This window comes from Typopeltis vanoorti, chromosome 6 (assembly GCF_054136105.1).
Source record: "Typopeltis vanoorti isolate ZY-2024b chromosome 6, IOZ_Tvanoo_1.0, whole genome shotgun sequence".
In the NCBI taxonomy this organism is placed as follows: domain Eukaryota; kingdom Metazoa; phylum Arthropoda; class Arachnida; order Uropygi; family Thelyphonidae; genus Typopeltis; species Typopeltis vanoorti.
Window position 1 is genome coordinate 129,188,147 of NC_143554.1, and position 26,956 is coordinate 129,215,102.

The 26,956-nt window shown below is 37.5% G+C and overlaps 1 protein-coding gene across 6 annotated transcripts in view; it reads right to left on the reverse strand.

The window, feature by feature from the left end:
- The window catches only part of LOC150105935 (ATP-dependent DNA helicase Q1-like), a 180,693-nt gene that overhangs the window by 63,262 nt on the left and 90,475 nt on the right, over positions 1 to 26,956 (reverse strand). For all 6 annotated transcript variants that reach the window (XM_090393701.1, XM_090393703.1, XM_090393698.1 and 3 more), the window contains exon 8: positions 11,739 to 11,820. In XM_090393701.1, the coding sequence (XP_090249827.1) occupies positions 11,739 to 11,820 (82 nt within the window). The remainder of the gene's footprint in view (positions 1 to 11,738; positions 11,821 to 26,956) is intronic.

Here is a 26,956-nt window from a genome sequence, read left to right on the forward strand (position 1 = left end):
ATTAACTGGATCATCAATAACATGTTGCACCTCACTACTTTGTATGCCAGTAGCATGTCGATTGTAATATGCATTGTCAATGTTTTACTTCCCCCTCTAATTAAAACTCAGTTTGATAACAACTGAGTTGTAAAACTCAGTTTTACAACTTCACAAGAGGAAGATATGAAATGCTTTTTTTCTTTGCACCGAACTCTGTCAAACTGACCATTTTTTAAAACTCATAATGACTAGGATACCCCAATTATACATAAAAAAAAAAAACCCAATATTTTGTAAAGTCTTACTAATTGCCACAGAAATGTTCTACCTATATTCATTGTAAAATTTTTTCAATGTTTTGTGCTCTGAAGATACTAAATAGAAAACCAGCAAAATGTTGGTTTGGTTTGCTAAGTGGGTATATTAGCACTCCAACCAACATCTATGCCTTAATAACATTCACAAACATCTATGTCAAGTGGAATTCAAATATCTGAGTGGTTAGCGTATCCGCTCTCCAGCCAAAAGGCTGAGGGTTTGAATCCCACCTTAGGCATGGATGTTTGTGATTGTCTGTGAAAATACTGGTGGTGGTGGGCGGAAGATGTTGTTGGTGTAGTTACAGTTCATTGTAGTTGGTGGGTTGAGTAGTGAAGACAGAGAGTTGTAGAGTAGGTGCCCTCCCTCGATGAGTCTTTGGACTACCTGGAGGTGTCACGTAATAATAATAATAATAATAATAATATCATTAGGAGACAAATTTCAATGTTCAGCTCACTATGCTTTTCAGAGGCTTCAAGAGACTTGAAAGAATTCCATGTTTAGTTTCTAGAGTTTCCTAGAGTTAACCTGTAGCAAACCAGAGGTTCCTAATGTACTACAGTATAAACCTTTCTGGAACAGTTCTAATCTCAGGAATAAATAGAAGAATGTTAATTCCTGAGATTAGAACTTCAAGCTAAGCTTTAACTTTTAATGCATCTCTAAACAACTGCATTCATCATGATCATGTTTTCTCTCCAGCATTTCTATTAATCTACTGTTGCAAAAACATAGGATTACCATTCATAGGCAAAAGTAATTCTAAATTTTGGAAATGAGACAAGAGGAATCTTTTTTCAAGCAGTCCAGGCACTAAGATTTCATCTTGTGTTTTGGTAAGATTCAGATCTCTTACATCATTCAACTCAGTTTGGTTTATCAAAATGAGGTAGTGGATGCATAACTAGTGGCTGAATATCTGGATCAAGTTTATGAGAAAATGACAGTGTGGTTGCAGGTCCAATAGCAGAGTTGTCTTCATCCATGTCTCAAGTGGTTTAGAAACTGGCAACACACCATTTATGAGGTACTGGTCTCATGGCTAATATCATGTATAGGTATTTTATTACTTATTTTGACTTTGCAGTAAAGCTGGAAATGTTTCTAAAGCAGAAGTAGATTTACTTGTATGAGTTCTAGGCTCTCTTCATACTTCTGGTATGGATAGCAAATAGCACCGACAAATGCCATGTCATTTCATGCACTCCTGTTGCAACACTTTACATCCAAAGTGCATCTTTCACGTTACACCCAAAGTCATATATTTTCTTGATGTTTTTAGATTTTAAAGTTATTTGTCACACACACACACACACACACACACATAGCAAAATGAGTTTGCACTGTTCATGCACTTACAAGATATTGTACAAATGCAAATAACAATCAAAATTACACAGTCCACTCTTTGTGCAATAGCAAATGACCATCTATAGAAATATGCATACCACAAAGCTAATTTAAATGTACAACACTGGTCAAGAAAAGTATATGCTAAATCACATGGGCACAAAACCTAACATGGTGTTCAGAGTGGTAATGCAATCGCAGTATATGAATGAACTATATCACTGGTCAGTGGACACATGGTGTGATGATGTAATCCTGACACACCTGCAAGTTCAGCCATGAAAGCCTTAAATTACAAACCATTAGGAAAAAGAAAACTAGGATGTCCTGTTAAGAGATTCAATGATGACTTCTAAGGCCAAAACAGGTCACTCTAGGCCTAAATCCTTAATAAGCATGATGATCCAGAAATCAAGAGACCAAAAATGGAATGTTTTCAAGCCACTTCAGGCTTCCAAATAAGCATTATATTGTCTCACACTAGGTAATAAAATTCATCTTCCACCTAAAGATAATTGCAAATATTTATGCCCACAGTAGAATTTGAACTCATAATCTACTGATTGGAGAGCAGAGACATTATCCACTCAGCCAACCAAGTTGGTATATATTAACACACACATGCAGATATATTGGCCATAAGAACACGCACACATAATTTGCAGATAAAAAAAATACTAGTTGTGGGTAGTTCTGTTGCTGGACAGTAGATCAGGGCCTGCATCAGACATATTATTGATATTCAGCCATTTATCCATTACAAGAATAGCAATTAATTATTTTTGTTCTAAAACATGTCATACAAATATGTATACACAGGCACTTTCACAGATACAAAACAGATTCTTTAGCAAAACTCGTTCAAACACAACTTTTATCACAATGCCCAACTGCTGTAACTATTGGACTGCTACTTGTAACTTCATAGATGATATTGACATATGGCAAAGCGGCATGACGCACGTGCTGTACCTACTGGCAAGTTTTACAACTGTGCTCTGCAGAGCCTGTAGATGGCGTTATTGCATGCTAGTTAAAACTCCCTGTTATCACCAATTAATCTATCAGCTACACAGAATGCTGCTACCATCATCATGTACTGCAGAGTTTTTCAAACTATGCTCTGCAGAGCACTTAGGGCTCTGCCATAGTTATCTCAGGCTCTGTGAGACAATTTTAGAATATTCCTTATGTTTTTTTCAAAATATAAAATAGCATCAGTAACTAGAATTGCCAATTTTTTTCAAATCTAAATAAAGGAGTTTTACCAAAGGTGCAGCCAGAATATGGAACATTTTCTGTTTGTTTTGCACTTCATAAATGGTATTACTGCATGCTAATAACTAGCATACAATAATCCACAACAGCCCACACTCATGCATCAACTTCACCATAAAAAAGGAAAGGATGAAAAATTAGCTTTCACAGACATTCTCCTTTCCTCCTGTATCTCATCTGGAATACTTACAACATCTGTTCACGATAGACCTGCCTTTACAGGCTGCTACATATAACACGATTCAGTCCATTATCCATCTCGAAAAATAAGCATCACCATCAAATCTTTGTTCAACTGAGCACGTATTATCTGCTCCAATTCCTAGGATCTCCAACAAGAACTGAACACCATCTATCCCATGCATCACCTCAAGAAAATTTAAATGCCTGGATGCTTACATGCTTCATCCTGAACCTGTATGGTGAGTTCAAATCTCATACATTGCAGGCATCTTGGAGGCAACTGCAAAATCCTAAGAAAATATAGTTTAGTCCCTACATTCTTTGCTATCAACAAAATTTCCTCTTGGTTACCATCCACAAAAGATAAACAGTCTTCACTCTCCCTCCATGGGGTTTACCAGGTTCAGTGTGCCTCAGCTCATACTTTGGACAAACAGCACCATTCTTGTATCTACAACCATAATAAAACTGAAAAATTTGGCCCTGTTCAGAATGGAGTGGACACTGACCACAGTAACCTTTGGTCCAATACTTGTCTTTTATACTGGTGCCAGCTTAGGTCGGATCAGTTATTTAAAGAGAGTGCTGAAGCAGCACTTCTACACCATCCAAATTTAAATTGGAATGAGTATATATCCATGACTAAGATCTGGGAATCTCATTCTCATAAATGGCAAGCAACAATGTCAGATCCCCCCTTTTTAATATATAATGCTATGTCATACAATCATCTATTTTTTTTTTTTTTGCAACCACAGGCATTCTTGGCACATGGCTCAGCTCTGTATTGGATTAATCTTCTTTGCTTTGACTTAATCTTGTGATTATGCTGATGCACTGATGATGGCTAGTAAATTTCTGATTGAAATATTTGTAATAATAAAAAAAAAATTTATTATTCTTTATTCTTGTGAATTTGTGTGTCTAATAATATATAATGTAAGAAGTGCATTGAACATATTGAAAGAATGGACAGTTCAAGACTACCCAAAACATACTTTGAAACCACCTGTATGGAGGATATTAAATTCAGAGACAAGGAAAAGATGGATCGTGACTAGAGCAGGACCACTCAGCCTAAATCCACGAAAGGAGGATGATGATAATGATAAACACTTTCAAATATTTAAATCATCACTGTGTATCAAATTAAATGCAATTAAAAAATAACCAGCTGGGAATAAGTTATTCTAAACCTGCAGTCCCATATTTTATTGTTACTAAAAGTGCTTTCCTTCTAAAATATCCAATCAAAAACAACAGGTACTAAGGAGACAGACACTTCTACACAATATGTAAGTACTTAGAGTACATGAAGTCACTTTATTTTCTCAATTAAGTATTGACCACATGCAAGTGCTCACTTTTTCTACCATCTGAAACAAATATATATGCAACAAAGTCTTGCCAGTGCAGTGCTGTTGATCACTGATTAATCCAATTATTATTATTATTATGGACAACTCCAAGGAGTTGACAGACTCATAGAGGGAGGCCCTAACATCATGTCAAGAACAACTATTTGACATTCACACAGAATCTATCATACCTCGCCTTGAACTCATGCACGGTCATAGCACCCACAACAGACTCTGGCAGCTTATTCAACTCATTCACCACTCTCCAAGTAAAAAACCTAGCTCTAACACCCCTGCTAACCACATTCTTGCCCAGCTTCTATGTATGGCCCCTAGTCCTCCCACCACCAGTCCTGTTCTCAAAAATATCTTCTGGATTAATCTTATAGAAACCCTTCAGTAATTTGAATGTCTCAATCATATCACCCCTTTTCTGCCTATCGACCAATTTTTGCAACCCACAAATCTTCAACCTGTTCTCATAAGGTTCATTCCACAGACCTGCTATCATCTTGGTCGCTCGTCTCTGGATCCTCTCCACCTACTCCCCATCAAGAAGAAACCCTGGCACCCATATCTGGGCACAGTAGTCTAGATGGGGTCTTATCAAGGCTCGATACAGAGGAACAAAACCTTGTTTGTCTAGGTTGTTAAAGTATTTTTCAGAAGCCAATGATTTGGTAAGCTGATTTAGCCACTTTTGCAATGTGCCCCCTAAACTTCAATTCCCTATCCACCAACACCCCCAAATCCCTGGACTCATCAATCTCCTGGATTACGGTTCCACCAATGTGATATACTGCTGCTAATCTTTTCACCCCAAAATGCATAACTTTACACTTTGCCACATTCAACTGACATCCATTTTCCCTAGCCTAGTCCTCCAAACTATCCAAATCATCCTGCAAAATTTTGACATCCTGTGCACTGACAATTGCTCTACCCAACTTTGCATCATCAGCAAACAAGTGAACACTTCCTCTCATATCAATGATATAGGATCCTTTCCTATATCATTGATGAACAAATTGAAAAGTAGTGGTCCAAGAACAGAACCCTGCGGCACACCACTAGTCACAAGCAGTCTTTTGGACTCAACTCCTGAATAAACCACTCTCTGGTATCTTTCCATCAACCACCCTCCTATCCATCTCCCCAATCCCATTACCCTTATCCAGTTCAGCCGTCACTGTGTTATAAAACGTGAGCAAGTTACTGAGGCATGATCTACCCTTCACAAAACCATGTTGTCCCCCATACAATATCCCATTTTCATCTATCCCATCCTGTATTCTTTTCTTGACTAATTTCTCCAAGACCTTGACAACAATTCCTGATATGTTAATCGGTCGGTAATTTACAACAGCAGTCTTGGAACCTTCTTTATGCAGTGGAACAATTTTCCCCTCCTTCCACCCCCTCGGGACTAACCCAGACCCGAGACTCAAACAAAATGGTCAAGGGTACTGACAATTCTTTAGCCGCTTCACGTATGACACGAGCTGGTATACCATCCAATCCCAGATGTATTGACATTGAGGTTTTGCAATAGACTACTCACCTCCACTTCATTCACCACAATTCCCATATAATCTATTGGTTCATTCATTTCTGCAATGTCACCACCTGGATGATATATTCTTGCAAAGTGCTCGCTCAGTAACTCAACTATATCAACTGATTCGGTTACCTCCCTACCATCGGCATTCTTTAAAATCATTCTGCCATATACATTTTTTCTTTTGCTTGCAACATATCTAAAAAACTGTTCGGATTCTCTTTAGCCTGCATGGTCAATGTTCTTTCGTAATCCTTTTTTGCTTTTCTTACCACACTCGTTACCCTTCTGGCCTGCTTTATACCTTCTGCTTTATACCATTCATGTGCCTACCGGTCACCTTTCTCCTTAAATTCCCTCCATAGTTGTTTCTTTTTTTGCAGCCCAACCTTAATGGTGTTATTCATCCATTTAACCCATACTTGATTTATTATTCGGACTCTAGGTATACAGTCAGCTATTGCTTCATGCAAACACTTCTTAACCATCTCCCATGCACTATCAACTTCTAGCCCTTGCAGTTGTACATGCCATGGCACTGAACCAATCAAACTCCTAAGTTTGTTATACTTACCAGCCTGATAATTCCACATGTACCCTGTCTTAATTGTAAATTCCACACCTTTAGCCACCTCCCAAGTCAAGACCCTATGATCACTCTCACCAATTGGTGGCAATGTTGTCATATTAGTTACAGCCAAACCCTCAGATGCAATTACTAGGTCAAGCACTCTCTGACCCCTAGTACAATCCAATGATGATTAAAAGTGTTGCTGTTGCAAACTAGATATTACTGACAAGAAAAAAGGCCACTGGCTGAATGATTGCTGCACAAAAATAGAGGAATTGGCACATAAACTACCCATCAACCTCAATCAGCCCTTCTTTTGTTCTCTGTGTCTCTTTTCAGTAAAACAATTCCCGAACTTGGAGAAAAATGCAGCAAAAGCCTTGAATGGTGCCTTAAACACTATGGACAAAACTTCCTTGTACAAAATCAGAACACAGGAAGCCAAGCTCAAAGTGTTCAATGATCAGCTCCACAATGCCAATCTACCCCACTCTAACAACACTAACAAACTCCATACTTTCACCACATCTTAGGTTGGATCAGTTATTTAAAGAGAGCGCTGAAGCACTTCTACACCATCCAAATTTAAATTGGAATGAGTGTATATCCATTACCAAGATCTGGGAATCTCATTCTCATAAATGGTCCAAATTTGATCAAGGTCCAAAAACAAGAAATTCAACGCCATCATTTTGAACTTTCCAACAGAAATTATCAAATTCATTCAACAGTTTCCGTTAGGAAGAAGGAGAATGCAACTTTGATCACAGAAATATCGTGAAGTGCTATTGTTTCAGACCCACATAGAAGAAAACTTTCCATGTCTCATGAAACTGACTTATGACATACCAACAAGCACAGCACAACTAACAACAGCAATTAACAAATTCCAATTCACTTATCTCCAATGAAAAAAAAAAACAAAGGAAGCCAAGCTCAAAGTGTTCAATGATCAGTGCCACAATGACAATCTACCCTCCTCCAACATTAACAAACTCCACGACTTCAACTCATCAATGGTACATAACTCGATCAAGGCCAAAAACAAGAAATGTCTAGATGGAAGATGCCTATCATCACCCATGAAATACTACCACCATGCTTATTAGAAACCCAAAGTAGATGCAGTCATATCTGTTCACTAGAGCAGGGGTTCTGGCTTCTGTCTCTGCTCTAATTTTTCACTCATGCAGTGAGAGTAATACCCTCAATGACATACCAATCTCACTGAAGGGAACCTGGACCCTCTCCCTTTCAAGGGTAGAGCAGTAAAATGGTTCTGCAAGCTGGCTACTGGTTACTACATGGGACCAAACCAGTTAGTATTGAATCTGGAGGCTTCCCGATCAGCTAGCATCAAATCCTGCAACCACGTATTTTGCCAGTTAGTGACTGGAAGGAGACCAAATACCATGGATGCAGGGCGAACTGTTGATGCCACGTATGGATAGGAGACCAAGTTCCCTCTGTGTGGGCAGTATGTTTGCAAGTGTATCACCCCTCACTGCATGCTCCATTACTTTTTCTATGTTTCATTAGCACCTGTATTGCTGTAACAAGCATTACTATTGTATTATGTTATAATTTGTACCACTTCTTTAGTCTTAATAAATTTCAATTTCAATTAAAAAAAAATAAAAATCAATAATAATGGAGAGAGCCATCAGTATCAAACTCCTGTGCTGCCTTGAAGGCACCCAGTTAATAAATGACCACCAGTATGCATTCTGCTACTGCTTATCAACAGGAAATGCACTTACATATGTCTGGATAAATACCATCGAGAAGTCTGGTGAATCTCAAGTGGTTGCGCCTGATATCTCCAAGGACTTATTAAGCAAACTCCCATTATTTGGTCTGTCTCATGACTTCTGCAATTGTATTGTCAGCTTTCTGATCATTTGGCAAACCTTAAACTCTACACAAATCACCTCAACTTACAGAACATCAACCTTCACTGCTCTCAATTCTGATTTCCAAGCCATCTGTCAATTGGGTTCAGATAATCTCAATTTCAATAATAGCAAAACCCAATTCTGCCTTATTTTCCACAACAACACTCAAATCTCTAAGCAAAGCAAGATGAAATTTCTCTTTTTGAAATCACCCTGGTCACCCTAACGTCAAATCTCTCCTAGTATAAACATCACATCCATTGTCTCCTCAGCTTCCAAAAAACTAGGATTCCTCTTTCGCTTAAGGAATGACTTCACCTTTGAACATATAAGATTAACAGCTGTTAACCTTATACAAATCTGCACAGCTATTGAATACCACTCTCACATTTGGGATGAGGGCTCTAGAAATATTTGACTGAATACCGAAGAAGGCAACTGGACTGATTAAAACTCATCTCTTATCAACTCAACCCACTCACTTCCACTCAGGCATTTGGTTTCTGTGATATGTAACTTCTATAAATATTTCTGTGCTAATGTTCATATGAAATAGTATCATAATTCCTCCACTGTATACTAAATTCATTGGGATATGTGCAACTGTCATGTGTAAACATCTCTTCACAAGTTCAATAATAGTAAAATCCTATCAAGGCCTTGTAAAGAGACAAAATGACTTCCTTATCCTTACATGTCAAGGTTTGCTTCAACTTTGCAATCATCCTCTGAGTTATTTGCAATTTTTGTTGTGTGACCTTTCAACTTCAAATTCCTATCCACCATTATGCCAAAATTCCTAGCCTAATCAGTTTCATATAACATAACTTCACGAATATAATATGCTGTTGAAAATCTCATCATGCTGAAGTGCATTACTTTACACTTACTAACATTAAACTGACAGCCCTTTTCATTTGCCCAAATTTCTGTATTCAAATCATTCTGTCAGTGCTGGATATTGATAATATCTCTGATTCCCTTGCTTAACTTCATCATCATCAACAACAAAAAACAATTGCACATCTCCTGTTAGAGCCTTCCTAATCATAATGTGTGAATTGAACAACAGTGGTCCAAGAACTGAACCCTTGGGTATACCATTGGTCACTTTAAACCTGGCAGATTCACATCCACCACATACCACTTTTTAATGTAGAAAGTTTTTTACCTTGGTTGTATTATATGTTAAAGATACCAAGAAATTTTATACTTGGTTTTAATCCTTTTCCCAAGGAAGCAAAATAATGTTTCGCGAGTGATAGGTAAATATGACTTCTGCATTGCTTCAACCTTGGTATCACCTCTGGGTCTGGCTCCCACTGAAGAGACCTCAATAAAGGTTGAAACCGGTCTGGGTAGTGACCCTTTCCATAATGCACAGCATTATACATGACTCCACAAGGAGATGTGCTTTGCATTATGGGGATACTAAGGCAAGTGATGTGAAGTTTGTCCACCTTTGCCACGAGTTGCCCCAGTCCTGAAGATACTTCAGGTGCAAACTTTGTTTGCTTACACTTGGATAAAGGATTAAACTAAATATGTAATTTATTGAAATATATTCACATCTGAGCTACTTGTATATAGAGGCTGATGACTTCATATCACTTACAACGAAGCACACCCCCCTATGGACACGTATAATGCTATGCATAATATGTCCGAAAGGGAGTGTGCTCAAAATGTGCAAAACACTGTTTTCCTTCCTTGGGAAAAGGATTAAAACTAAATACAAAATTTCTTGGTATGTTTAACCACTTTTTAATATCTGTTAACTGCCCACTTATCCAAGTCAAGAGTTTATATTCCAATCCCATATTCTCCAGTTTATGCAAAAGCCTTTCATGTGTATCCTATGAAATGCCTTAGCAAAATTCAACAGTATCATATTATATCCATTCCCTTTATCCAAATTAGCCCATAACATTGTTATAAAATGGAGCAAATTGCTAAAATATGACCTCCCTTTAGTAAACCCATGCTGTTCCTTGCAGAGTATAGCTTATCTGTCTACTCACTGCTGTATTAGGATATGTGCTTATATATGTTCTTAACTTCTCTAAAATATTCACCACCACACCAGAGATACTGATAGGTTGGTAGTCTGCACCACCCCTGTAGAAGGGAACTTTCATACATTCCTTCCACATGTTCTGTGCTTGTAATATATTAAAATACAAATGGTAATAAATATCTTTACAGTTATTTGTATTTGAATAAATACAAATAACTGTAAAGCTATTTACAGTTATTAAAGGCAAAATATTATAATTTCCCCAAACTACATTTTCCTAAGAGGAGGGAGGTGCATAAGCCAGTGTTACTAAAATTAAAAGGGGTACACATGCACTGAAAGGTTGGGAAACATTGTTTCAGAATCTTTAAGTACATTACTTCAAAATTCCATGCAGCTTAAATGAAAATTCATAGACTTTCCTTTTCAAACTTAATTAACTTACTTCAAGGGTAGAGATATATTTTTTAAGATAACTTTGGTTTATGGCAGTGGCATATCCTAGTATAAATCTTAGGAACCAAATTTTATTAACTTCAATTCAGCTAGAGCAAATTTATACTATATATAAGGGGTGGCCACAATGTGGATCTCGAGCCGCATGTTCATCATTTAAAACAGATCTATATTTAGATTTAATAAATTGTAACTAAGGACAGGCATAGCTTCTGCATCCCCCCACCTCGGCATGTGTGCACACACTTGCTCCCATACTACTGCATCGGTCAAAGGTTGCAGCTTTTCTAAGTCTTACTCGAATTATTTTGGCTCCAAAAGGACGCATAGTTGGCCACCCCACCTGCTATATATAATTTCAACCCATTTTGTTTTGTCAATGTAAATTGGCTTGACTGAAACAAATCTGTCAAGATTCAGGAATAACTTGTATGGATATACATAATGAACATAACAGCTTATACATTTTACAAAATTCACTTAAGACCAAACACATACAGTATATGTTAACCTCTCCAAAGTTTGGAAGATGAGAAGGTAAACATGAGGTATCAATCGCCAGCGAGCAACACCTACAATGAAAATATCTTAAAAATTATGCAACTTAAAAAATTACTTGTTACTTGCATAATAATAATATAAAAGATTTATTATATAAGAATAAATTATGCCTTGGAACCATCTATGGGCCATACAAGTTAGAGCAGTGAGCAGAACAAGCCTGTTAATTCAATCAACGTTTATATTAAGAAATAAATTATGTTCTCACCAGACATTCCCTTGAAGCGTTGAGTCAGCAGTACTCCTAGTTCATCAACTGTCTCTTCTTGAGAAGAAGACTTATAACAAACCTAAAGAGATAAATAAAACACAGCAATTAAGAAACAGTTCAGTTATATAGATTATTTTCTTACAACAGAGTGAGTAAAGAGAGAAAAACAATGTCTTTTATTGGATAATGTTCTGATATAGAGTAGCAAAAAAGAAGTAAAAAAGATATATTTCCATTAGAATGTGATAAATGAAAGTTTACTTGAACAAGAACATTTATTTTAATGTTCATTTTAAGTGTGCTAAAACAAGAGTGATTTTTATTATATTAGCTGATTTATAATCAACAAGGGATTATGCTATATATTATATTAGACAACAAAGTACAAACTTTACATTTTTTCCCCAATAATCAAATAAGAAAAAAAGGGGACAAAATTAATTATGTAACATTATGATGTGTTTCTGAGCAGTCAAAATGAAAATGACATTTTGATTTTGTTATCACTTTAATTATATTACTAAATATAATTTAGATTGTTTTGAGATTGGACATGACAGAAAAGTATTTGCATTTAATAATATCAATTGTTATTTCAAACTCTTTTAGGCAGTCGTTTGAACCAATATATGTAAAAGTTTTATACAATTACTTTAAAAGCTGATTAAATTTCCCAATGCACTGTGAGATTTCATGGTATGATGATAATTATACCAGTTATGCAATGAGTCTAAAATAATTAAACTAACTCTTTTTTATCATGTTCAGTTCAATTAGATCCGATCGGCCAATTGCAACCAATATAAATAATTACTCTTTTTAGCTGATAAGATTCTTTAGTAGGTTGTGCAGATTTTGTCCAAGTATAATGCTAAGAAGCAAGCATATTATGTCATGTATTTTCTGGCAAGTTTTGCAGCAAGAGCAACATGCATTCCTGAGAAATGAAGAAAAAAAGTCTGCCACTTCCATATGAGACTAACATTTTGTTGCAAAATCTTTATAAATGTTCCTCTCATATGACAACAGAAATCAAACCCAAATCTTTCTAAATAAAGGTTGACATTACAACTGCCTGCAAAATGAAAAAGATAATAAATTTAGTTTAATCCTTTATCCAAGTGTAAGCAAACAAAGTTTGCACCTGAAGTATCTTCAGGACTGAGGCAACTCGTGGTAAAGATGGACCAAGCTCTCATCACTCCTTGTCTTAGTATTTCCCATAATGCAAAGCACATCTCCTTGCGGACATGTATAATGCTATGCATTAAGGGAAGGGCTATTACCCAGAGGTGGTTATACTAAGGTGAAAGCAATGGAGAAGTCATTTACCTATACGAGTTGCCTCACCTTATTATTAAATTACTCTGGATTTAGAGAAAGATGTTGGAAATTTTTTTTTCCCACTTAGACTATAATAAATTTAGTTTAATACAGTGTTTCTCAATGTGGGGTGTATGCCCCACAGGGGGGGGCAATTTGAATATTTTTGAGGGCAATTAGAAATTGTACATGTACATATTTATATTATACTTTTTCAGAACCTGGCTGACTATTATGCTAGAAGGGGGGGGAACAGCAAAATCTTTGAGACATTGATGTGGGGCATGATCCAAAAAACGTTGAGAAACACTGATTTAATCCTTTATCCAAATGCAAGCAAACAAAGTTTGCACCTGAAGTATCTTCAGGAATGAGGCAACTCGTGGTAAAGGTGGACCAACTGTCCATTGCTTCCCCCTTAGTATCACCACCTCTGGGTCTGGCTCCCACTGACGAGACCTCAATAAAGGACGAAACTAGTTTGGGTAGTGGCCCTTCCCTTAATGCATAGCATTATACATGTGTGCAAGGAGATGTGCTTTGCATTATGGGAGATACTAAGACAAGGAGTGATGAGAGCTTGGTCCACCTTTACCATGAGTTGCCTCAGTCCTGAAGATACTTCAGGTGCGATAAAAGATTAAACTAAATTTATTATAGTCTAACAAAGTGGGGGAAAAACTTCCAACATCTTCCAAAAAAGATATATGATTTTAAATTATGTAGGCTATTTTCATGATTTCGTACATTTATGACTCAAAGATTAACTAATTTGTTTGAGTTGGAAAGCTTTTTTTTTTTTTTTTTGTAGTTTTTTTTTTATTGCATTTATTCATCATACTGTTATCACCGACTGTCATATTTCTACTGCTTAGCTCCTTGTTGTGTCCAGCTCGCCAATATTCAAAAACTAGTTTTGGATAACATAATATGAGATTTCATAGTAAGTTTCAATATGCAATATGATTCCTGTCAATTAAAAATGTGGCAGATAAGGAACAGTGTAAGGAAAATGAAAGTTGTGTTTCAGGTTTTAGCAATAGCAGACGCAGTGTGTTGGAAACAATATATCAACAGAGAAGTGAGTAATGTGACTGAGGGTGAGAAAAGCATACAAGAGGTGTCTACAGATTTTACACTAGAGTATGACAGCAGTTGAGTTGAGGATAGTGAATGAGATAATTAGGAGGTTAGAGAGAAGATCAGCCAGTGTAAGGAGAGTAAGAGTGGAAGTGAGAGAAAGAGAATACAAGAGCAGGAGAAGGGAAGAAATAAGAAAATGAAAGTACTGGATCAAAGGAAAGCAAGATGAATAGGAGATAGAAGAGCAAGAGAGAAAAGCGGGACAGAGTAGAAGAGGAAAGAATACTAGTGTAAAAGGAATGAATTGTATGGAACTTTGATCATTCAGGATGTGCAGAATATAATATTAGAGAAGTGCTTGCTGGGGAATGACAAGATAAATATGATAATGAAGAGAGTTCAAAATGTAGATGAGATGACAGATGGTTGGTACAAATGACCCGAGATGCAGCACTTGGAAATTGTGAAGTAGAAAAGCATGAAAGGGAGGATATTGAGCATGTTGCCTCAGTATATTTCAGGGCCGAAGAGAAAAGTGAGGATAAGGAATGCTATGATAGTGAGAATATGTGGAAAGTGAAGGTTTAAACATATGGATCTTTGTAGTGTATTTGATAAGAGAAGATAGCTGTATGCAAGAGATGGGCCACATGAAAAGGGAAGGATGCAGACATTTGATGAGGTTGCTGCTTATTGAGCAAGTGATTTGAGGAGCTAGTTTCCAGAATGAAAGGTAGCAGGAATGGCTTCATGCAGGAATTGTGCTATGATTAGGTTGGTTTGAATTACAGCTAAAGCAACTAAAGTAACAAGATGAGTGTATTATGAGTATTAATCATGCATTCTTCTTACCATTTTACCAATTCGATGGGATGAATTCAATTTCCAGAAGGAAAATCTGCCAGCTTCCTACAAGATTGGCTAACAATGGCTAAAGTCAGGAAGTTGTATGGTATATCAAAGAGTAGAGTGGAAATGGAGGAGAGCAATAATATATCATATATGGGTCTAATGGATATAATAGCAATGTATTGCTTTTTTATTCAAATGCCATGGGTATGAGGAATAAAGGGAGCGAGTTTGCTGCCTTAATTAAAACACATTTGATAGAAGTGACAGAAAATAATGTCCAGATAGGACAAGGGTTTAGGTAAACTAGCTTAGCAAGAGTGAAGTGGGCATTATGGAAAATTACAATTATGGTAACAAAGTAGACAGAGGAGATAACATATGGTAATAAGAAAATCCAGTGGTTTTTTTTTTTTTTTGGACAGTATGCAACGGTATGTCATACCGGCACCTGTATTAAACAATAATGTGTGACATATGGATGAAATACATTTAGAAATTTGTAATATTCAGAAATTTGTTTACACATTTACCTAATATTCCAATAAGCTTAGTTATTTAATAAAATTTGCATTTTTACTATACCTATTGTTAAGATATTTGATATACTTATTTTTAGAATTTTATATTACTTTCATGTTTATATATTTACATGTTCATACCAAGTTATGTCTCATATGAGTTGTGCCTCAAGCAGGTCTGTACTGTATTTTAGTGCTACAATAAAACTTTACTTTATTCGATCTGTTACTATACATATGATGTACATTTCAGATATTCCTAATTACACCAAATACAGTATACACTGACTGAGTTTGTGTTACAATAGAAAGCCTCTCTGGGCCATGGACGAACTCTCTTCAGCTACCCAGCCATCAACACCTGACATATGGAGAGAATACCGGGTCCAACAATCTCCCAACGAACGGCTTCCTGGTAGAAGATCCCTGTGCCCCGCAGCCTGGTTAGGAAGATTTGGTCATCAATCAACATGATCAGAACTAACCAGAGCAGATGTGGCTACCTATTACATAAATGGGGGCTGTTGGACCACCCTTATTGTGATTGTTCTCCCATGGCTCAGACGATTACTCATATTGTGAATGACTGCCCAAGGCACCAATTTCACGGTGGTGGCCTACAGGACATCCACAAGGTGACGGATGAGGCCTTGGATTGGCTTTCCAGTATGGACATTGACCTGTAGTTGATATGGTGGTGGCGGTGGTTATGGAGGAAATAGAAGATTCAAGGTCCCATTCACCATGAAGATGTTATACTCATAGTCCTCGTTGAAGTATCAGAAGAACTCCTCCTCCTCATGCTAGAAGATGATGATGCAAAGTGAAATGAGTTTTCTCTAATGGATCAAGATTTCACACAAGTCACAACTGCTCTCTAATAAAACCTTGATACAGATACATTTGTGTTGTGATGTGTTAGAGAACATGCAGTAGGATGATAAATTTCCCTGACTTGATTGTAACACACTACTTTTACTTTTTTTTTTAAAAAAAAGGAAGACTTGGAATGCAGTTTGTGCCTTTTATGTAACGAACTTTTACATGTTAAGATTTTCATCATTTGTTTCTGGAGATTGTGACTGTACATTTCACTTGCCAGTTTCACAAAGCCATATGCATAAATAAATAAGTGTTACAATAAAAATTTAGTTTGGTTTTCTTGCATCTGTGCAATATGATTCTTGCAGGGGAGATGTATAACACTATAAAGGATCATTTTCATTTTAATCCTAAACCACCAATAGATATCAGATATCATTATCAAATTCCTGACATGCCCTCAAGGAGTGCACAGGATATGATAATACTACATGAAACTTAAATCATTAATAATTTCCTATCTACAATTTTCCTCCAAGTCAATCTGTTACCTGCTAAGACTCCAACATTATCAGATCTTATATTTCTATCTTCTAAGGCACTTTTTATTGTATCAATCCACCTATATCTTCGTCTTCCTCTGGGTCTTTTCCCTGCCAACTTGGCAGAACACTTATTTTGCTAATCTTTCCTCTCCCATTCTGTTTAAGTGACCATACCTCCTGAGATTAGATCTGCTAACACATTCCTGGAAGCTAAAATGTCAAGTTCTTTCCTAATATCCTCATTTTTAATATGATATTGCCACTGATTCCATCTGTTCACGACACTAGTCTTTCTCAGGACTCTCATATCTGCGGTCTCTAGTCTTTGATCAAGTGTTTTATTTCTAACCCAGCTCTCATATCCAGAAGTTAAAATTGGTTTGAACACTGTCTTGTATATAGCTAATTTAGTGTTTTGACTAATTTCTTTCTTATTCCATATAAATTTATTCAGTTGACTTCCTATCATACCAGCTTTGTTCATTGTGTTGTCTATTTCCGTATTTAATTTACCATCTTCACTAAAAATTGTGCCTAAGTAGCTGAAATACGAGGGACATGGATGTCCAGAAAGTAAGTAATGATGGGTTGTCAGAGAAACAAAAAAAACTTTATTGGAAATTAAAGTAGACATCTTTCACTAATTTTCTACATAATTTAAGCCATTGTTCAGGCACTTATCATAACGGGGCACCAAGAGTTGTATGTATACCTTCGTTGTAGAAGTTTGCCACCTGTGATGCAAACCATGAATTGACTGTTTCTTTGTCCTCATCATCATCTTCTTGAAACCACTGATCACAAGGAAAGATTTCAGATGTTTGAACAGATGAAAGTTGCATGGTGTGAGGTCAGGACTATATGGGGGATAATGGAATTGTACTCAGCCAAAGATAGTGAGAAGTTATTGTGTTACACCGGCCATGTGTATGGGCAGGCATTATCACGAATAAAAAAAATGTCCCTGGTAAGCATGCCACGTCGTTTATTCTGGATCGCACGATGCAGTTTCTTAAGGGTTTGGCAGTACATACTCATGTTGATTGTGGAGCCTTGACCCAAGAAGTCTACCAGCAAAATTCCTTGTCTGTACCAAAACACAGTGCACATGATTTTCCGAGTGGAAACCGTTGTCTTCAATTTCGTCTTAACTGGTGATGAGGTGTGCCTCTACTCCATGGACTGTTGTTTGGATTCAGGGATTGCGTGCAATACCTAAGTCTTGCCGCCAGTGGCAAATCTGTTCAGGAAAGCATCACCATCCTCATTGTAGCATGTCAAGAATTCCAACCCACTGCCCAGCTGATTCACTTTGTGTTGTTCTGTAAGCAAGTTCGGCACCCAGCATGCACAAAACTTCTGATAATCCACTTTCATCAACACAATTTCATGAAGACATGAATGTGAAACTTCTGGAAATTGCAGCAAGAGTTACGTCATAGTGAATCCCCTATTCGGTTGAATCTTCTCCTCAACAGAACGCACCAAATCGTCAGTCACTAAAGATGGTCGCGCGCTCCATTCATCACCGTGCACACCTGTCCTTCCTTCATTAAAAAGTCTTAATGATCTTCGTACTACTGAATCATTCACTGCGTGTTCTCCATAAACCTCAATAATTTGCTGACGAATTTCAGCTGCTTTAACGTTCCTTGCATTCAAGAAATGGATAAATGACCTAATTTCAAATGCAGTAGGCAACAATTCGATTTTCTTAGACATTATAAACACACACCAAGAAGCATACACACTGCAAGAATGTCTAAAAATGGCAACAACACCCTGCAAAGGAATCAGCAAACTCAGCACGCATGTGCACCATTGCAATTGCAGTACTGCAGTGAAATAGTTTAAAAACAGAACTTACTTTCTGGACACCACTTGTATTTTACTTATTCTATAGGTTCAATCTCAATTCTGCCTATTTTCATTGTTTTGTTATTACTGACCTTCATACCATATCTATTACGACTGTTATTTAATTCAGTAAGGGAATCTTGCAGACTTGTAATGGATTTATTTAAAAGTATAACATCATCCGCATAAAGCAAAGAGCTGAGATTAACATCACAATTTTGATATCAGATTTAATACCACTTTACTTGTCATTAGCCCGCTACAGGGCTACACGGACGGTGTTTTCAGAGAGCTCCTGAAAGCTAAGTATAATTTTGAGTGAAAATTAGAATATAGGTTTAAATCATAATGTAATATTGTCTAATTTTGGTAGCATGTTGTGTCTGTGTGATTTTGGTGTGAATTCCGTTATTTAATTTAGTATTTAATGATACATTTCATAGATTTGAATATGGCGGCAATGCGACGTAAGATAATGAGGCTGGAGTTTGGATTGAAAGTGATAGTGGTGGGAGAATGTGCAGAAAGTGTAAGCAAAGTGAGGAGTTGAAGTATGTGTCAGGTTGTGAGACAGTTATGGTTGAAGAAAGCCAGAATGTGAGTACATCACAATTCTCTTTCAAGCCAGAGTGGCTTGAAAGAGAATTGTGATGTACAAGATGGCAATGAGAGCAGTGATCAAAGAAAGAGTGAAAGCAACTATATACAGAGAGAGAAAATGGTTTAAATGATAAAAAAAATGAGGAATTATTTGTAGGAAGTGAGATTGTTAGGTTGCGTGCAGTGATACAAAATGCACAGCAGCAATTAGAGCACCTGCAAAACTCTTTCCAGAGTGATTCGGCTAACGTAAATAAACAAGTGTTTGAAAGGAAAAATAAGCATAAGAGTGGGAGAGTTTCTGAAATGAAGGAAAGAGTGTTGTATGGTGATTCCTTATTAAGAGGAGTGATAGATGGGAGTTCGACTAAATCGTACTTACCGGCGCGAAATTTAAGGATGTAAGTGAGAGTATTAGAGTGCAAAAACAGAGGGTGAAAGAATTGATAGTTGTGGAGGGTACGAATGAATTGAAAGGAGATAAATTTTTTATGAGAGAGGACTTGAAAGTATTGTTAAAGGTAGAAAGAAAAGAGTGACAGAGTTACAATGGTGAGTCTGTTGCCGCGGTATGACAGAGAGGAGTTTAGAAGGAGGGCCATAATTGCAAATGACATTATGTGGAGGTTATGCAGACGGTGCGGTGTGGAATTCGTGGACGTGTGGAATGAGTTTGATGGGCAAAAGGATTTATACAAGATGGATGGGCTGCATTTGAATGGATTTGGTGTGTGGAGACTGGAAAAAGTGTTACTGAATGAAGTGAAAATGGATGTACAGAACCAGGGAAACTAGAACTACCAAGGAGGGGGGGGGGAGTGGATATGCAGACATCAGTGAGACAGTTGAGTGTAAGAATGTACATAATGTACCCGAGCCAGTACAAAAAAATGGGAATGGGATATTTAGAATAACGCATCGAGATAGGGGTGGGACAAAGGGACTGCACTTCATGTATGCTAATGCCAGGAGTATTAGGAACAAGAAGGAAGTATTTTTGGCCTTGATTGGCTCTTCCTGGCCACAGGTAATTGGTATTAGTGAAACATGGCTGACAGAAGATGATATAGTTAGTGGGATAGCATGTGTAGGTTATAGTGTGTTTAGGAGGGACAGAGAGAATAAAATGGGGGGGGGGGGAGGAAGAGTGTTATATGATAGCTGATGAACTGCAGCCAAGGATGTTGAAAGTTTATTTTTTCACTTGGTTAGAGTATAATAAAATTAGTTTAATCCTTTATCCAAGTGTGAGCAAACAAAGTTTGCGCCTGAAGTATCTTCAGGACTAGGGTAAAGTGATACAACACCAGGGCAACTCTTTGCAAAGGTGGAGAAAGCTACCAACACTCCTAACTCAGTATCTCCTATAATGCAAAACACATCTCCTTGCGGATATGTCTAATGTTATGCATTAAAGGAAGGGCCACTACCCAGACTAGTTTCGACCTTTATTGAGGTCTCTTCAGTGGGAGCCAGGCCCTAGTGGAAATACCAGGCAGAAGCATTAGCAGGTCATCTCTACCTATAGGAGTTGCCAAATGGTGTGCCACCCTTTTTTAATAAATTACTCTGGATTTAGAGAAAGATGTTGAAAGTTTATTTTTTCACTTGGTTAGAGTATAATAAAATTAGTTTAATCCTTTATCCAAGTGTGAGCAAACAAAGTTTGCGCCTGAAGTATCTTCAGGACTAGGGTAAAGTGATACAACACCAGGGCAACTCTTTCTCCACCTTTGCAAAGAGTTGCCCTGGTGTTGTATCACTTTACCCTAGTCCTGAAGATACTTCAGGCGCAAACTTTGTTTGCTCACACTTGGATAAAGGATTAAACTAATTTTATTATACTCTAACCAAGTGAAAAAATAAACTTTCAACATCTTTCTCTAAATCCAGAGTAATTTATTAAAAAAGGGTGGCACACCATTTGGCAACTCCTATAGGTAGAGATGACCTGCTAATGCTTCTGCCTGGTATTTCCACTAGGGCCTGGCTCCCACTGAAGAGACCTCAATAAAGGTCGAAACTAGTCTGGGTAGTGGCCCTTCCTTTAATGCATAACATTAGACATATCCGCAAGGAGATGTGTTTTGCATTATAGGAGATACTGAGTTAGGAGTGTTGGTAGCTTTCTCCACCTTTGCAAAGAGTTGCCCTGGTGTTGTACCACTTTACCCTAGTCCTGAAGATACTTCAGGTGCAAACTTTGTTTGCTCACACTTGGATAAAGGATTAAACTAATTTTATTATACTCTAACCAAGTGAAAAAATAAACTTTCAACATCTTTCTCTAAATCCAGAGTAATTTATTAAAAAAGGGTGGCACACCATTTGGCAACTCCTACAGGTAGAGATGACCTGCTAATGCTTCTGCCTGGTATTTCCACTAGGGCCTGGCTCCCACTGAAGAGACCTCAATAAAGGTCGAAACTAGTCTGGGTAGTGGCCCTTCCTTTAATGCATAACATTAGACATATCCGCAAGGAGATGTGTTTTGCATTATAGGAGATACTGAGTTAGGAGTGTTGGTAGCTTTCTCCACCTTTGCAAAGAGTTGCCCTGGTGTTGTATCACTTTACCCTAGTCCTGAAGATACTTCAGGCGCAAACTTTGTTTGCTCACACTTGGATAAAGGATTAAACTAATTTTATTATGCAGCCAAGGAGAATTGAAGTTGTATCGGAGGATAGTGAAAAGAGCTCATTTGAGGCTATTTGGTGTGAGATTGAGACTGGCAGAATAAAATATACAGTTGGGTGCTGCTACACATCAGGTGATGGAATAGATGATGGAGATAGTATGCATAAACAAATTGATGAAATGAGTGGAAGGAGGGTAATTATTATGGGGGTTTTCAACTACGGTAACATTGATTGGAAGGAGGAGAGGACACATGTGAGGAAGGAAATGGATTTTATTCAATTATTAAGGGATAACTATCTGAGACAGCATGTAATTGAAAATACTAGGGGTGTGAGAGTGCTTGACCTGGTAATAGCATCTCAGAATTTGACTGTAATGAATATGACCATGATGCTGCCAATTGGTGAGAGTGATCATAAGGTCTTGACCTGGGAGGTGGCTAAAGGTGTGGAATTTTCGGCTAAGAGAGTGTATATGTGGAATTACCATGCTGGTAAGTATGACACGCTTAGGAGATTGCTTGGATCAGTGCCATGGCATGTACAACTGCAAGGGCTGGATGTCAATTGAGCATGGGAAGTGGTCAAGGAGCATTTACAGGCGGTTATGGCTGATTGTATACCTAGGGTCCGAATAGTAAAACAAGTAGGGGTTAAATGGATGAATAACACCATTAAGCTTGAGCTGCAAAAAAAGAAACAACTGTGGAGGGAATTTAAAGAAAGGGGTGACCTGCAGGCACACAAATGGTATAAAGTGCAGGCTTGAAGGGTAACGAGTGTGGTAAAAAAGCAAAAGCGGATTATTAAAGGAAACTAGCTATGCAAGCTAAAGAGAATCATAAACAGTTCTTTCAAGCAAGCAAGAAAAAAAACTGTACACGGCAAAATGATTTTAAGGAATGACGATGGTAAGGAGGTCACTGAATCGATATAGTAGAGTTACTGAGCAAGCACTTTGCAAAAGTATATCATCCAGGTGGCGACATTGAAAAAATGAAGGAACTATTAGTTTATACGGGAATTGTGATGAATGAAGTGGAGGTGAATAGTCTATTACAGAACCTTAATGCGAATACATCTGTGGGATTGGATGGTATACCGGCACGGTTCTTGCGTGAAGCGGCTAAGGAATTATCAGTGCCCTTGACCATGTTATTTAATCTGAGTCTCGGGTCTGGTTTAGTCCCGAAGGTGTGAAAAGAGGGGAAAATAGTTTCACTGCATAAAGGATGATCCAAGACTACGGTTGCAAATTACCGACCGATCAGCATATCAGGAGTCGTTGTCAAGGTCTTGGAGAAAGTAGTGAAGGGATAAATGAGATACTGTATGGGGGACAGCATGGTTTTGTGAAGGGTAGATGATGCTTCAGTAATAACTTGCTCAAGTTTTATAACAAGGTGATGGCTGAACTGGATAAGAGTAATGGGTTTACAGTGATACTGCTGGACCTGGCAAAGGCGTTTGACAGGATACCACATGGAATTCTAATCCGTAAACTACAACATATGGGAATGGATATAGGGTTGGTGAGATGGATAGGTGGGTGGTTGATGGAGAGATATCAAAGAGTAGTTTATTCAGGAGTAGAGTCCAAAAGATGGCCAGTGACTAGTGGTGTGCCGCAGGGTTCTGTTCTTGGACCACTGCTGTTTAATCTGTTCATTAACGATATAGGGAAGGATCTAAGAGGAACAGTTCATTTGTTCGCTGATGATGCCAAGTTGGGTAGGGCGAGAGTGAATGCAGAAGATGTCAAAATCTTGCAGAATGATTTGGATAGATTGGAGTTCTGGGCTAAGGAGAATGTATGTCAATTTAATGTGACTATACGTAAGGTTATGCATTTTGGGGTGAAAAGATTAGCAGCAGTATACCACATTGGTGGAACTGTACTCCAGGAGATTGATGAGGCCAGGGACTTGGGAGTGTTGGTGGATAGGGAGATGAAGTTTAGGGGGAACATTGCAAAAGTAGCTAAATCAGCTCATCAACTCACTTGGTTGTTGAAAAATACCTTGACGAGCAGAGACAAGCAAGTTATTGTACCTCTGTACCAAACCTTGATAAGACCTCATCTCGACTACTGTGCCCAGATTTAGTCACCTAGGTTCCTTCTTGATGGGGAGGAGGTGGAGAGGATCCAGAGGCGAGTGACTAAGATGATAGCAGGTCTATGGAATGAACCATATGAGAACAGGTTGAAGATTTGTGAGTTGCAGAAATTAGTTGATAGGCAGAAAAGGGGAGATATGATTGAGACATTCAAATTGCTAAAGAGTTTCTATAGGATTAATTCAGAGGATATTTTTGAGATCAGGACTGGTGGTGGGAGAACTAGGGGACACCTATGGAAGCTGGGCCAGAGTGTGGTTAGTAGGGGTGTTAGAGCTGGGTTCTTTACTTTTAGAGTGGTAAATGAGTGGAATAAGCTGCCAGAGTCTGTTGTGGGTGCTATGATGGTGAGTGGGTTCAAGGCAAGGTATGATAGATACTGTGAGAATGTCGTATAGTTGTACTCCCTGGAGTCGCCTGTAATAATAATAATAATTTACTTCAAAATGTGATCCATATAGATCCACGTAGTTCTTAACCTTTTTTTTGCCTGACGTCCCCTGCTCATTTTTGCACTAGGTTAATGACTCAATAAGATGTGTAGTATATTATTAAGCAAACCTAACTTACCATCAACATAGATGAACTGATAGTTAATTAAAAATTAGTGACTTTGATATAGTAATTTTAACTCAAAAAAGATGTAAACTTATTGTATTTAATAAGCCAATCATTAATGGCTACCCTGAGCATGATGAGATCCAGCTAATTTTTCGACATCAGGTTCAATGTTTGACAAACGAAGTTTCAAGTTTTTTTTTTTTTTTTTTCAGGTTTATTATTATATTAGTAGTATTATAAAGTTTACTGTGCCCCTCAGCATTCATGGGGGGGGGGAGGCACTACCAACTCAGGTTAAGAACCACTGATATAGATAATGAATAAGAGGGAATAATGTTCGTCCTTGTCTGACACCAGATTTAACATTAAACCATCTTCCTGTACTTCCTTCAATTCTAACTGCTGACTTACAACTCAAATAAAGATCAAGTATTGCTTGATATAATGTCCCATTGATATCATACAACTGTAGCATTTTGAATAGCTTCTCTCTTGTCACATACCTTTCCCAGATCTACAAAACTTAAATACAGATCTTTGTTATACTTCCATGATGTTTCAACTATTTGTCATAAAGTGAATATCTGATCCTGACAGCCTCTATTTGGCCTGAATCCAGCTTGTTCTTCACCAAGCTTTTCTTCCACAATTCTTCTCAACTGTTTCTCAAGTATACTTGCATAAATCTTACCAGGAACACTCGGTAGAGAAATACCTCTGTAAATACCTCATATTCAGTTTTATTTCCCTTTTTATATATGGGTACTATAAGAGCTCTATTCCAATAATCTGGAAGTCATCCGTCTGTCCAGGCCTTTTGAACTATGCAGTACAGTTACTGTAAGACTTTTATACCTCCATATTTGGGCATTTCTGGTCGAATATCATCTACTCCAGCTGCCTTTCCACATTTCAGGCTTTTTCTACTTCAAATATGGATATGTATTCCTGATTGCATGTCTGCTGATTGTTTTTTACTACTGTGCTGTCATCACTGCTTGTTTCATTTAGCAATTTTTCGAAGTAATTACTCCATACACAAGGATAACTTTTTCTCCAGTTTTCATGTCACCTTAATCATCTCTAATTCCTTTTACAGCATTCTTTCCTCCATTTCTGAGCTTCTTCAACAATCTCCAGAATATCTTGCCACCTTCTTGATATTTATTTTCTATGTTCTTGCCAAAGTCCACCCATGACTTTTGTTTAGCCAGTTTTACACAGTGTTTATCTTTCTTACATTTGTCTCTGTATTCTCTAAGAGCACAAGCTGACTTATTTGCCAGGAACTTCTGATATGCTTTCTTCTTTTCCTTCACTGCCTCTTTAACTTCCTGTGTCCACCATGGAGTTCTGATTTTTCTATCCTTGCAGAAAACCTCACGACATGCCTTTCAGGATGAGTCAATCAATATTTTCTTCACGATTTGCAACTGAACCTCCAAAGTTTGGTTCCTGTTCTCAAAGTCTTTCACTTTTTCTTGTATAATGTTTGTATATTTTAGTCTACTGTTCACACATGAGTGCTGCTCAACTTTTATTCGCTTTAAAACTTTCTTACATGTTATACTTTTCAATATGAAATTCAATTTTATCCTGCTCAAGACTAAATGGTGATCACTTCCAATTTCAAGTCCTCTGTACACTCTAGTGTCCTGCACCAGACAGAAAACGTCACTATCAACAATAACATGGTCAATGAGACTTTTCTTATTCCTTGCCTCTTCTCTCCATGTGAATTTGTGAACATTTTTATGTTGGAACATTGTGTTAGTAATAACCAGTCCATGTCCTGAGCAGAAATCCAAGAGGTATTTACCATTATTATTAGCTTTGTTCTTTGCTCCAAATTTTCCCAAAATATTTTTGCATGTCTGACAATCATTTCCTACTCTGCTATTTAGATCCCCAACAAGGACCAACTTTTCATTGTGTCAGTTGCTTTTTCTAAAGCATCAAAAAATTCCTCCACTTCTACCTTAGTAAAACCTTCTGTGGGACCATAGGCACAAATAAGTCTCAATGTCCAAATCACCATTCATATATTAGCCCACAACACTCTACTTAAGACTCCCTGCCATTCAAGAAGATTAGCCTCGTATTTTGTGTTGAATACTATGGCTACTCCTTCTTTCTCTTGATTGTCGTTGCCCGAATATAACATTCTGTATTCATTGCTGAGAAAAATCTCACTGGTTCTTGTCTTTTTTGTTTCAGTCACCCCCTTATTATGTCAATCTGGTACTTATCTAATTCCTCAGCTAACTCTATTTCTTTGCCATTCAGGCTTCTTATGT